General features: G+C 44.3%; 2 protein-coding genes across 2 annotated transcripts in view; one reads left to right on the forward strand and one right to left on the reverse strand.

Moving 5' to 3' along the window:
• Window positions 1–1,999: 1,999 nt before the first annotated feature.
• On the forward strand, window positions 2,000–2,471 carry MELLADRAFT_124532 (uncharacterized protein; the record flags this gene model as incomplete). The annotated part of the gene is made up of 4 exons (XM_007404934.1): window positions 2,000–2,039; window positions 2,116–2,152; window positions 2,236–2,304; window positions 2,405–2,471. The coding sequence occupies 4 exons, from the start codon at window positions 2,000–2,002 to the stop codon at window positions 2,469–2,471; spliced, it is 213 nt and encodes a 70-aa protein (XP_007404996.1).
• Window positions 2,472–11,115: 8,644 nt separating this feature from the next.
• Window positions 11,116–11,933, reverse strand: part of MELLADRAFT_102276 (uncharacterized protein) — a gene marked incomplete at both ends in the record, with an annotated part of 2,282 nt that continues 1,464 nt past the window's right edge. The window contains 3 exons of the mRNA XM_007405308.1: window positions 11,116–11,517; window positions 11,603–11,746; window positions 11,815–11,846. Of these exons, the coding sequence (XP_007405370.1) occupies window positions 11,116–11,517; window positions 11,603–11,746; window positions 11,815–11,846 (578 nt within the window). The remainder of the gene's footprint in view (window positions 11,518–11,602; window positions 11,747–11,814; window positions 11,847–11,933) is intronic.

An 11,933-nucleotide genomic window follows, 5' to 3' on the forward strand; every position in this document is an offset into this window, starting at 1 on the left:
CGGGCGAGCGGTTGGTGTGTTAGGATTGATCACTTTTGTTTCTTCTTTCTCAATGTTCGGTGTGGTTTCACGATCCTTGACGAGCCTTTTCAAAATAACATCCAGCCAGGCCAGAGGATAAACACGAGCAAATGATCGCGATGAGCCCTTTCAGCCAATCTTGTCCGTCATTGAGTTTATGATGTGATGATTTTGTTGATAAGCTCGGCTGTAGTTGAACTAGCGATACGCCCAAGGTCAATAGCACCGATGATGTCCATTGTAAAGATGTGTGCTTGATTGATTTGAATGATAGATGATATCACAGCACTGAAACTTCGATTGAGTATATGAGTTGAAGGTTCAAGATTGTTGAAAGACTTCATTTAAAGTGGATTGATGAAATGGCGCATACATATAGCTTGGTGATGTTTCAGATCGATTGGGATTTCACATCAACAATCGGATTTGGACTTTCACTTTGAATTGGCCAAACATCGGGTCGGTCATTTGCCCATCTCCCCGGAAAAGGGGTTCCTTTCACCAAAAATTAAGGTCCTGCGTTCAAATCTGCATAGCCCTCATCCTCTCAGCTTGTTCAGCAGTCATCCCGGACCCAGCTGGCAAAGTATCATTCAACTCATGATTAAGATGGAAGGTAAATTGTTTCAAGACAGATTGTGGCATGTCATCAAGGTGAACAAATTGACCACAGTTGACGGTTGGAGGATTATTGTCCGTCTGACTCTCAGCAGATCATAACATGATATCTTTGAGATGCGGTCAATCAAATGAGATATGAAAAGCTCTCTAAATATGCTGTATAGCCTAGCATGGATGACAACAATCTTCCAAACAAATTCATCTCATTTGCTCTCCGAGTGAAGATAACCTTGGATTCAAAATTGTCACGCATATAACCATAGATTCTGAGCTAGGTGTTCAGCTGGTCAGACCTCTCCACTTTACTTATCTCGTCCTTCACCGCCACCATCACTTCCAAAGCTCAATTTCTATTCTTGACTATCGGACTCTACTTTGTCACCACCTTCTATAGTACACTTCAAGCGCAAACTATTTATATCTGACATCCTGATATTCTCATCTTATTCTTTCCAGAACTTTTCACTTCACCGCCTTTACCTGATTCACAAGAGTCCAAATCAGAGATATATCCCGGTATCTTGCAATCTGAACACACTTGTGGAATCCAACTTATTGGTGTTGGCTCATACGTTACAATCTTCTTGTTGCTCACTAATAGTAATACTATAGCTGTGCCAGGCTGCGTCCTTTTCATCCAAGCTCACGTTATTAAAAATACCTAAAATGAGCGAACCGGAAGCAAATTTGTAATTGTTGGGTCTAAATAATTTATTTATGGTTGGTTGGGTGGTTCTCTACTTTGTGTGGAAGAAGTTGAGGGAACAAGCGTGTCTAGGTTAGAGCGCTAGGTGATAATGTGTTGAGAGGGAATACAACGAGTCTTGGCACGGCTACATCGTCGTAGATGGAGAAGGAGACGTAGGGAGGCGCTGACCCCCTGTAGAGCTCATTCTACAAGGTAAAAGTGAGCCCTGAACGAGCTGTGACTGCGTCAAGGTAGTTGTGGAGCGGTGAGAGAGTGTCAGCGGATCCTAGATCATGAACAACACACTATTAAGTAGTATCACATAAAGCCGGTCAGAGTCGGTCGTATCCGCTGGACACATCCCCCTCGCTTGATACTTAGAACATCAAACACGATTAAGCTTAGATTTCTCCACTTGACACCTCGTCTCCCACTGCCATCATCACCCAATCTGATTCAATTGTTGTGTCGAGCCTTGAGGGACTTTGTTAAGTTACACAGTACACTCAATTTTTCCAGAACTTCCCACTTCACCGCCTTTACCTGATTCACAGAAGTTCAAATCAGAGATATATGTACCCTGGTATTTCTGAACACACTTCACGATCTTCTTTTTGAAATATCCCATCAAACCTGTCTCATTCCTCAACAATTATTAAAGAATTTGTCATGCTTTTCTTCAAAATCATCATTGCTGCTGTTCTAGCAGGTCAGTAAATTCCTAGACACTAATCCATATCTCCATTTGTATTTAATCTTACTCGATCCTCTATCATTTCTTACAGCCACGATCTCTGCCAGCCCCGTCCAAGTTGACCAAACGTGAGCAAAGTCTTGACATCTTTCTCCGTGTTGTGCAGCCGCTCTCAGAGACTTTATCTAACGCATGACTTGCTTGATCTCAGTGTCACTGGTGAAGTCCTACAACGACGATCTGTAGAGGACGAGGTTACTCCCATCATCAAAAAGAGATCGTAAGTGAAGGTTTTGAGCATCAACTCGCGTCACTCCACTCTCGTTAATTGTTTGACTAATTTATATGATACCTATTTCTACGCAAAAAAAACTCACTAGGTCAAGCCTCGAAATTCGTTTCCGTAAAGGCAATGGGATACTCTGCCCCATATGTCGCTGTTGTTGATGATCTGGTAAATGCCAATGCAATCAATGTGCGTGTGTGATCCACTCACGGTTTATGGGCGAAAAGTGAATAGGAAGTAACTTGAGGATTACATTTCTTAGGGAGATGGAGCGGTTTATATACGCGTACATCTCGTGACAGAATACAAATAAGGAAATGTGAGAGTTGGTCAGGAAGCAAGGGTGAACTGCCTTGATACAATAGTTGTCGAGACAAGAGGTATCCGGATCCGGTACATCTGGATCCGGTTTACAAAGTAGTGTTTTGGATAAAAGACGGTTCTTTGCAAAGCAATAAAAATAGGAAATGTGATACCCCGTTTCTTTTGTTTCCCTTTGTCTCCTCTCTCTTTTTTGTAATACGCTTTTGAAGACATTTGTGCGCTTTTCCAAATGTCCTCCTTTGACAAATCCTCGCCGGATTTGTCCTCCCACTGTTGTAGACCGGATCCTCTCACATCGGATCCGGCCATAGTTAGATCTCACCGACTATCATGTTGTCATTCCCTTCCCATTTTCCTTATTAGTACTTTGTAGAGACGGACGCCTATATAAGGCGTCCTCTCCTTGCTCCAGGAATGAACACCAAGCAGCTTCTCAGTAGAATCACCGCACCGATCCTCTATTGAACATAACAAATAATTATTCGTTAGTAAAACCTTTTCCTTCTCTAACACCTTTTCCCACCACAATCGAAGACAATCCTATATTAACCTGTGATCCCACTCCATCACCCAGTGCTTACCAGTACCAACAAAAAAACTCGATCCCAAACAACCAACCAGCACTACCTTTTCACAAGTTGATATTTCAAAGTCGTAAGTAACTCTCGAATTCCCTAGCTAGTTATTCGAACCTACTCCATCGACTGACCCTCCTTCGATTAGTTAGACTCAAGGAAGCCCAGATACATAACTAACAAACCAGCAAACACCACGCATCACCTTTTAAGGTATCATCAAGCAAAAAAAGATTTTAATCTTACAACCCGTACGTATATTCCTGATAGAGACTCTGATCAAGTCTCGCGAAAGATATTAATAAAACAAACACCATCTCAAATACGTAGAAAAAAAACTTCAAAATGGACGAACACAGTGGATTTATCCAAGTTCCGGCCGAAGACATCAGAGTCCTACGAGCCCAGATCCAACAGACCAGCATCAACGCTCAGAACTCCGCGCAGGCTCACGCGCAAGCTCTCTCAGAGCTCAGAGAACAGTATCAGCAAGCTTACCAACAACAAGCTCTAGAACTCGCTGACACTAAGAACATCCTCCAACAACTGCAAAACAACCCCAATCATAACTATACCAAGAAACCCGACGCCTTTCGAGGAGAACCACGCAAATTCGAAGGATATGGCGATAACGCCGAGTTATGGTTACTCGAGCTAGAATCAAACTTCCGAATCCATCACTACCCTGAGACCGAATGGGGAGAGATGATAGGAGCCTACCTAGACGAAGAATCGAAAATGTATTGGCTCTCGGAACGAAACGCCACCGGAGGAATCATAAACAATTATCAAGAATTCAGGAACAAATTCCTCCAAAAATATAACTTCAGTTTAACCATGGACGAGATAAGAGAAAAAATTAAATTACTATACTACCGAAATGATATACATGACTACATCTTAAGATTCCGCAAATTGTCCTGCCAAATACCTTTAGATAAGTTCGGTTTCCTTGATAGAAAATTCGCCTTCCTAGACAAACTTCCGGCAAACATCAGAGAATGGGCCAATAGACCTGAAGTTGTAGAAAAAGAAGACATGGAACTCATCTTCGCTGCCGCCAGGGAACGCGACCAAAACAATAAAGTAAACAACCGAACTTTCAAGGCGCCCGAAAATAAAAGGGTATTTGATCAAAAATTCAGCCGTCCCTTCACTCGAAGCAACTACCACAGACCGTCTAACTTCGGAAGACCTCCCGCAGTAACTAATACGTCCGGACCCATGGACTTAGACTTAATGGACAAAGCTAAAACTACTCAAGTAACATCACAGACCGAATGCTTCAAATGCCATGGACACGGCCACCTCGCTAGAGATTGTACCAACACGAGGAAACCTTTTAAACCGAGCTTCAAGAAACCCAATTACTCAGGAGGAGATCGGCGTAAGCAGAGCCTCTTGCTAATCGACATGGATCAAGAAAGCTCCCCGAAACTAGAGACGACTCCTTTCCTCGGACCCGATGGGACAATGATTAAGTCGTCTAAGGAATCTTCCTCTAGCCTCGACGGCCCCGGCGTCGACGGAAGAGAAGACCTCGCTATGAAGGTCAAAGCCTACAAGAAAACTCTCGATAATCCCGAGTATCAGGAAGAACTCAAGAAGGAACGAGAGACACTAACCAGGCTATTTCGAGATCAGGCAGAAGATCTGTCCTACCGATGTTGTAAGTCATGTTGTATCTTTGGGAACGAAGATAGTCCCGAAACAGTCTCTAAAGGCATTGATTATTTTAATTTAGATGCTGAACAAGTCAATAACATCATGAAGAGACCGCTGGAAGAAGAATCCGAAGAAGAAGGAACAAGAGAGAAACCCATTCTTGTTAATGCTAGTCCACCGCTCACGTCTAGATACTCCAATTATCTAGGACTCCCTAGTCCCGAATATTCACCAACAAACCAGGCCGAAATCTCGAACATTGACATGTCCAACTTGCCATTCTCACCGGCCTCTCCAACCCAAGAAAGACAGACGTCCGCCAACAACTCAGACATCCAAGAGTTACATCTCCTACCTCTAGGTGAGAAAATCCCTCCCTACCCAGACGTAGAAGTAGATGGTAGAAGAATTGACGGGTTCGGCTTCACCAACACCCCATTTCACTCTCCCATACAAGAACGAGATAGAGAAGAACTGGGAGAACGAGAGTTAGAACATGTGGAAACCTGGAACAGAATCATGGGGCATAACAAAAAGAGGCCGAGGTGGACCGGATTTGCTGTTAGTGGACCTAAGGATCTAGGAGAATACGACGGCGAAGCCATTCTATCCCTGGAAGAAGGCGAGATCTACGAAGGACACTCTTTATCCTTGAACATCGTAGACCTAGCGACACAGAGCAACTCGAACTCGTCGCTTCCAACGTATACTAGCCATTTCAGGAACTACCCACTGGCAACGATCCTAGACACAGGAGCAGCCGCAAACTATATCTCTGAACACAAGCTTAAAAGGATGTTGGACCTAAACCCTAACCGCATAAAACTTGAAGAAACCGACGGACAGAAGGTGAGGTTGGCAAATGGTGCCCACGAAACGTCGACCAACACAGCCACTTTTGAGCTAGAAATCGACAACTGCAACAACGGCGGTTTCTTTAGATTCACCATCAAAGCTTACGTACTTCCACTACCCAACGTAGAACTGATCCTAGGCATGCCTTGGTTCAAAGAACACAAACCCAAGATCAAGTTCGATAACATGGAGTATGAAATCGAGAGGGACTCACGTTGCTATAACTTCATCCCTAAACCAAGCAGAAACGACCTGTACACGATGGCGTTGGGAGGATTGCATAGTATCCTCGAAAAAATCGCCCGTGACACTGCACCTGAGTGCTTTGAAGAAGATATCAGACAAGTGGAACGGAAGCACAAACATTTCATCGACACCGGAGACTGTAACCCAATTAAAACACACGGAAGGCCCCTAACTCCACCTGAACACCAACTAATCGGGCAATTTGTGGAAGAGGGCCTGGAACAAGGAATAATTGAGAAAACGGACTCCCCTTGGAGCTCTCCTTTATTACTTGTAAAGAAGGCCGACGGTTCAACACGTGTATGTGTTGACTACCGAGCGTTGAATAAGGTAACTCGAAAAAATGCTTATCCACTCCCACGGATTGATGACGCTTACCAATTTTTGTCTGGTGCAAAGTGTTTTACGACAATCAACCTTAAGTCCGGTTTTTGGCAGGTCCCCATGGCCAACGTTGGGCCGGTGCGTTGCTTTGACTGAGCAACGCACAGCAACGGCGAGCAACGGCGAGACACCAGCAACGCAACGGAACGCAACGAGTCAGGCTGTTGCTCGGTGCGTTGCTGGTACAGGTCCGGGATTACAGACGGTTGCGTTGCGGTTCTCGACCCGTTGTGAGCAACGCAACCCCGCAACGGGCAAACAGGCATGGCCCCGGCACGGGCGCAGGGATATCTCAGATATCCCTGGACCCTCCCTGCTTCTACAAGTGATTTCCATCAAACTTCGCTAGATCCCTCACACGCACGACACACAATGCTAAGCAACCAAGCAACGGTTTGCGTTGCGCGCAGCGCAACGGGCGTTGCCTTTGCCCGTTGCGTTGTGGGACTAAAGTATTGATATTCAACCGTTGCGTTGCCCGCAACGAGCCGTTGCGGGCAACGTATCGCAACGGCCCATCGTTGCCATGGCCCCTCAAGACAAAGAAAAAACCGCGTTCACTTGCCGTCAGGGTCATTTCCAATGGTCAGTAATGCCTTTTGGATTGTGTAATGCACCGGCGACCTTCCAGGAAATGATGAACGACATCCTGCGAGACGTCATTGACAAGTTTGCATTAGTTTACTTAGATGATGTTATTATTTTCTCTAGGTCACAGGAAGAACATCTGGAACATGTCAAACAAGTATTTCAAATTTTAAAGGATCATAGGTTAGTAGTCTCACCAAAAAAATGCCAATGGGGCAAGAGCTCACTACTGTTTCTTGGACATATCGTTGATGGAAATGGAATCAGAACTAATCCCGAGAAAATCAACAAGATTATGGAATGGCCACGCCCAGATAATATCTCAAAGGTTAGAGGTTTTCTGAACCTCTGTACTTACTACAAGAGGTTTATCAAAGGCTTCTCTTCGATCGCCTCGCCAATCTACAAGCTCACCGAAGGTTCCCCGAAGCCGGGGTCTTCGATTGTTTGGGGGGAAGCGCAACAATCAGCCTTCGATACCCTGAAAGAGGCACTATCAAAATCAGTACCACTCCAACACCCAACTCCATTTCGCCCGTTCGCCCGTTCGTCCTCGACACCGACGCGTCAGGAACTAAGATCGGCGCGGTATTACAACAAGACAAACAAACCGAGGTTCCCAAGACAGGCAACTTTGATTACACTCAATATCAAAAAAGCCTAAGGAATAATAACTTGCGTCCAATAGCTTTTGAGTCCAGGAAATTATCTAAAACCAAACAGAACTACTCGGCACAGGAACGAGAACTCCTTGCAATCGTACATGGACTTAAACACTTCCGTGGATATATAGAAGGTTCGCCAGTCTTGGTTAGGACAGACCACGAGTCACTAAAACACTTCAAGACACAGAAGTTTATTAACCGAAGACTGGCCTGGTTCGTAGACGAAATAGAATTCTTCGACACTCACATAATATACCGACCTGGCAAAGAGCAATTGGCAGCTGATTCCCTGTCCCGAAAACCAAATACCGAATTCGACATTGACCCTCCAGAAGTGGCCCAACCATTGTTTAATATCAGTGAACACAATGATCCTTATAGAACGCTGGTAGAATATAGACTCAAACTGGAGGCTGGCATCGACCCAGCCACCGTTGGAAACGGACTGTTCCGTCTAATCCACAACCAGTTGGTCTTATATGAAGATGAGGACTTGACTACAGTACCCCAAATTGTTGCGACTAACGAGGGCGAAGCCGAATCACTCGCCTTCCAAATCCATGAAGACTTGGGCCATCGAAACGTCGAAGACGTACTAGCAGCGGTCAAGAAACGCTACTGGTTCCCTAATTTGAACCAAACTGTTCGCAACTCGATAGCACTTTGCGCAGCCTGCCAAGTACACGCTGCCCCAACGAAACAACAACAACTCCCTATTCAGATGATCACTAGGGGAGAACCTTTCCGTAAGTGGGGAATGGACTTCGTAGGGCCACTAATCAAAACCGCTGACAGATACCAGTATCTAGTCACTTCGATAGACTACGGAACGGGGTGGGCATACGCTAAACCTTTGAAAAGAACGTCAGCAAGTGGCGCCATAGAGTTGATCAAAGAAATGATTCTGAATCACGGATTACCGGTCGAAATCACAACTGACAACGGATCCGAATTCATTTCAAGGGAATTCAAAGAATATATGCTAGAACAAGGTATAAGACATGTCACAACGACCGCTTACCACCCTCAAGCCAACGGTCTGATCGAAAGGTTCCATGGAACCTTTGTCAACACGCTCCGCAAATTATGTAGCCCGTATAATCAAGACTCTTGGAACAAATACATAAATTCTTGCCTGTTTGCTTACAGAGCGGCCTACTCACACTCAATGAAGGCGTCTCCTTACTTTATGGTGTATGGAAATGATGCTCGATTACCATCCGAGAAAGTAAGCATTAAATACAATGATTCGATTGAGAATCTAGAACTGATACACCGACAACGTAACCTAGATGTTCGAAGACATGCAAAAACTAGGGCTGACCTTATCAAAGAGCTTAACGCCAGAGCCTCACTTAGAAACACACAGACAGAAGAAGCATACGTCGAACGAAACATCAGGACTGGAGACAGGGTCCTCCGAAGCTTTGAAGGACGACCTTCTAAACTCCATCCCAAGTGGGATGGACCTTTTATTGTTGGAGATTGCTACCCCAACGGTACGTATACTTTAATGACATCTAATGGACACACTCTGAATGCTAAAGTAAATGGTGTGCGCCTAAAATTGTATAAAGGAAAGTCTGATGAATTCTTCTACGCCTCTCGCGAACTCCACAAACGCGACGAACTTGCCAGAAGAAGATAACACAAACGCCGACCCGGAACAAGAAGAGATGTTAGCTCAGAAGGAGGAACATCTCGTCGACTTGGCAATAAGACTGCATAACAAATTACATGAAGAAGAATCAAATAAAGATCTCAGAAAATTCTCCGCAAGAGCTTTAGGTGCCTTATACTATTACATAAGTGGCGCATTAGAGGTAGTTAAAGACGAGCTCGAACACGGAGAGAGCAATAAAGAAAACTAGGAAGTTTTCAATCTTAAAAAGGGGGTGATGTGATACCCCGTTTCTTTTGTTTCCCTTTGTCTCCTCTCTCTTTTTTGTAATACGCTTTTGAAGACATTTGTGCGCTTTTCCAAATGTCCTCCTTTGACAAATCCTCGCCGGATTTGTCCTCCCACTGTTGTAGACCGGATCCTCTCACATCGGATCCGGCCATAGTTAGATCTCACCGACTATCATGTTGTCATTCCCTTCCCATTTTCCTTATTAGTACTTTGTAGAGACGGACGCCTATATAAGGCGTCCTCTCCTTGCTCCAGGAATGAACACCAAGCAGCTTCTCAGTAGAATCACCGCACCGATCCTCTATTGAACATAACAGAAACAAAAGAAAAGAGAAAAGTAGAAAAGCGCTCTAAAAGCGCGACTTGGAGAACAAAGGAAAAGACAACTAATAAGGATATCGGAGAATCACACGTGGCAACTTCCGGAGGGCTTTAGGTGGAGGTAAATGTACACCTTATTATAACAATGAAATGCAAGGATTTCTTTCCTGTAGAAGACTTTTCTACGCATTCCCCTGATCAAAGTTTGAAGTTATCTTGCTTTCTCCTTCTCTTAGCCATCATTGCATTGATTTGTTTTTTGTACCCCAGCTGATTTGTAAACTGAGTGACTCTATGACAATATTGTCCCAACTTTGGTAGTTTCTCTGAAAATTTTAACTACTCTGATTGTTCTGAATCGATGGAATTTGTCAATGTCACATGTTTTCGTCTATGTAGTCTTCCTATGAGCAATCTTGATTTGATCAAGGTGTCAGTTCGCATCTTACAACTCTGCCCAACGTTCATGAGTACTACATAAGCCTATTTGGCATTTACCTTTTGAGAATGATCAAGACATTCAAGATAGAACTTAAAAAAAACCATTGCATTTCAAGCATTTCATATTTTTGTAACACCAACCGGATTAGGGCAGTTTAAGTCTGAATTTCAAGGCTAAGCACATTCATCAACGAATTTCTTATAGCCAGCGAGAAACTGTCTGGGTAGGGTGACACATGGCGGGTCATGTATCAAATTCTGAAGATGTGGATGTGATGACTCTTGTGATTAAGACTGTCTTTTCAAAGTGAATTGAGATCAAACACAACCGATTTATATACCAGATGGTCATCTTCCTAGAGTCATTGATTGTAAAAAGAGATGGATAATTGTTTAATGATCTATGTGACACGATCAGAAGAGAGATGTGATATGAACAAATTCGATGAGATAGATGAGATCGTTTCATGTAAGCGCTTAATGAGTTCAAGCCGATACAATAAATGGGTTCTGAAGCACTTCTGATATTAATATTGCGCACATGGGAACATGGAAGTCAAATGTCAATGGTCAGGGCTGACGAGTGGGTTTTATGAATGGTCTCATTAGATCCGTACTCACGTGAGTCCTATAGTAAAAGCTATACAATGATCAAGAACTAGAAAAAAGTTTTGATGCTGCCCGTATCTTCAACATGTTTCGCTTTGTGGCTGATTTGGGGGGTGTAGAAGCTGCGGGTGTTGATCGAATGCGCAATTAAGACGTCGAGATTTACGGTGAAAGCGAAGCAAAGTCAGCTATATGTTGATCAAGAATCACAGCGATCGGATCAGGTCGAGTAATCACCCTTTGAATGCATTTGAAGGTGGTCGGTTTCATTGCCTGAATAAGTTCGTTCAAACCCAAGGCCACTGTACTGTGGGGAGTGCGAATCACTGTCCATCAGCCTGGCAGTCGGAGGTTCGCATGGATTAGGGTAGTTTGAGTGTCCAGATAGGACATCGCTATTCCAGCCAGAGTCCGCGCGGTAGTTTGAAAAGCAGCTTCCTATGGTCCCATTAGCAACTGGAATCGGAGGTTCGGCTTCAAGGCTATCTTCCTGCATAGGACAGCAGCCTGAACCTGAAACAATGGGATTCGTCGGTGGAGTGCTGTGTTCAGGTGCTGCGAAAACCGCAGGAGATGAACAGCGCGGGCTGCTAAATGTGCTACCCGCGTAAGCTTCTTCCGTCTGGATATGTATAAAGATTTGATTAATTTTTCATTCATCATCGATTTCACAAATGTAGATTGAAGGAAGAACTTTTCAGGCTCACATGATGCCTAGCCAAGAGATCGTTATGGATCCAACCAATCTTGTGAAACGCCCGAACCGCGCGAGTCTTTTTCTGCAGCGGCCATGTGGATTCGGGTAAGGTAAGGATCGCAGCAGTCATTCGATCGGTGATGTACCCCAAGGTCTGACATTGCGCAAAGAAGATGCGCGATTAGTTGAGGGTGATGTGGGACAACGTCTGAAAGGGCTTACCATAGCTAAATGTATATCTTTATTCGCCAACTCTGCAAGGGTTCAGAAGACTAACCAAGTTTAGGATATGACAGGAACAATGGCTCACAGTCTACGAATAGAGCTTCTTCTTGCCGGCG

This window comes from Melampsora larici-populina, assembly GCF_000204055.1.
Source record: "Melampsora larici-populina 98AG31 unplaced genomic scaffold MELLAscaffold_3, whole genome shotgun sequence".
NCBI classification, from domain to species: Eukaryota; Fungi; Basidiomycota; class Pucciniomycetes; order Pucciniales; family Melampsoraceae; genus Melampsora; species Melampsora laricis-populina.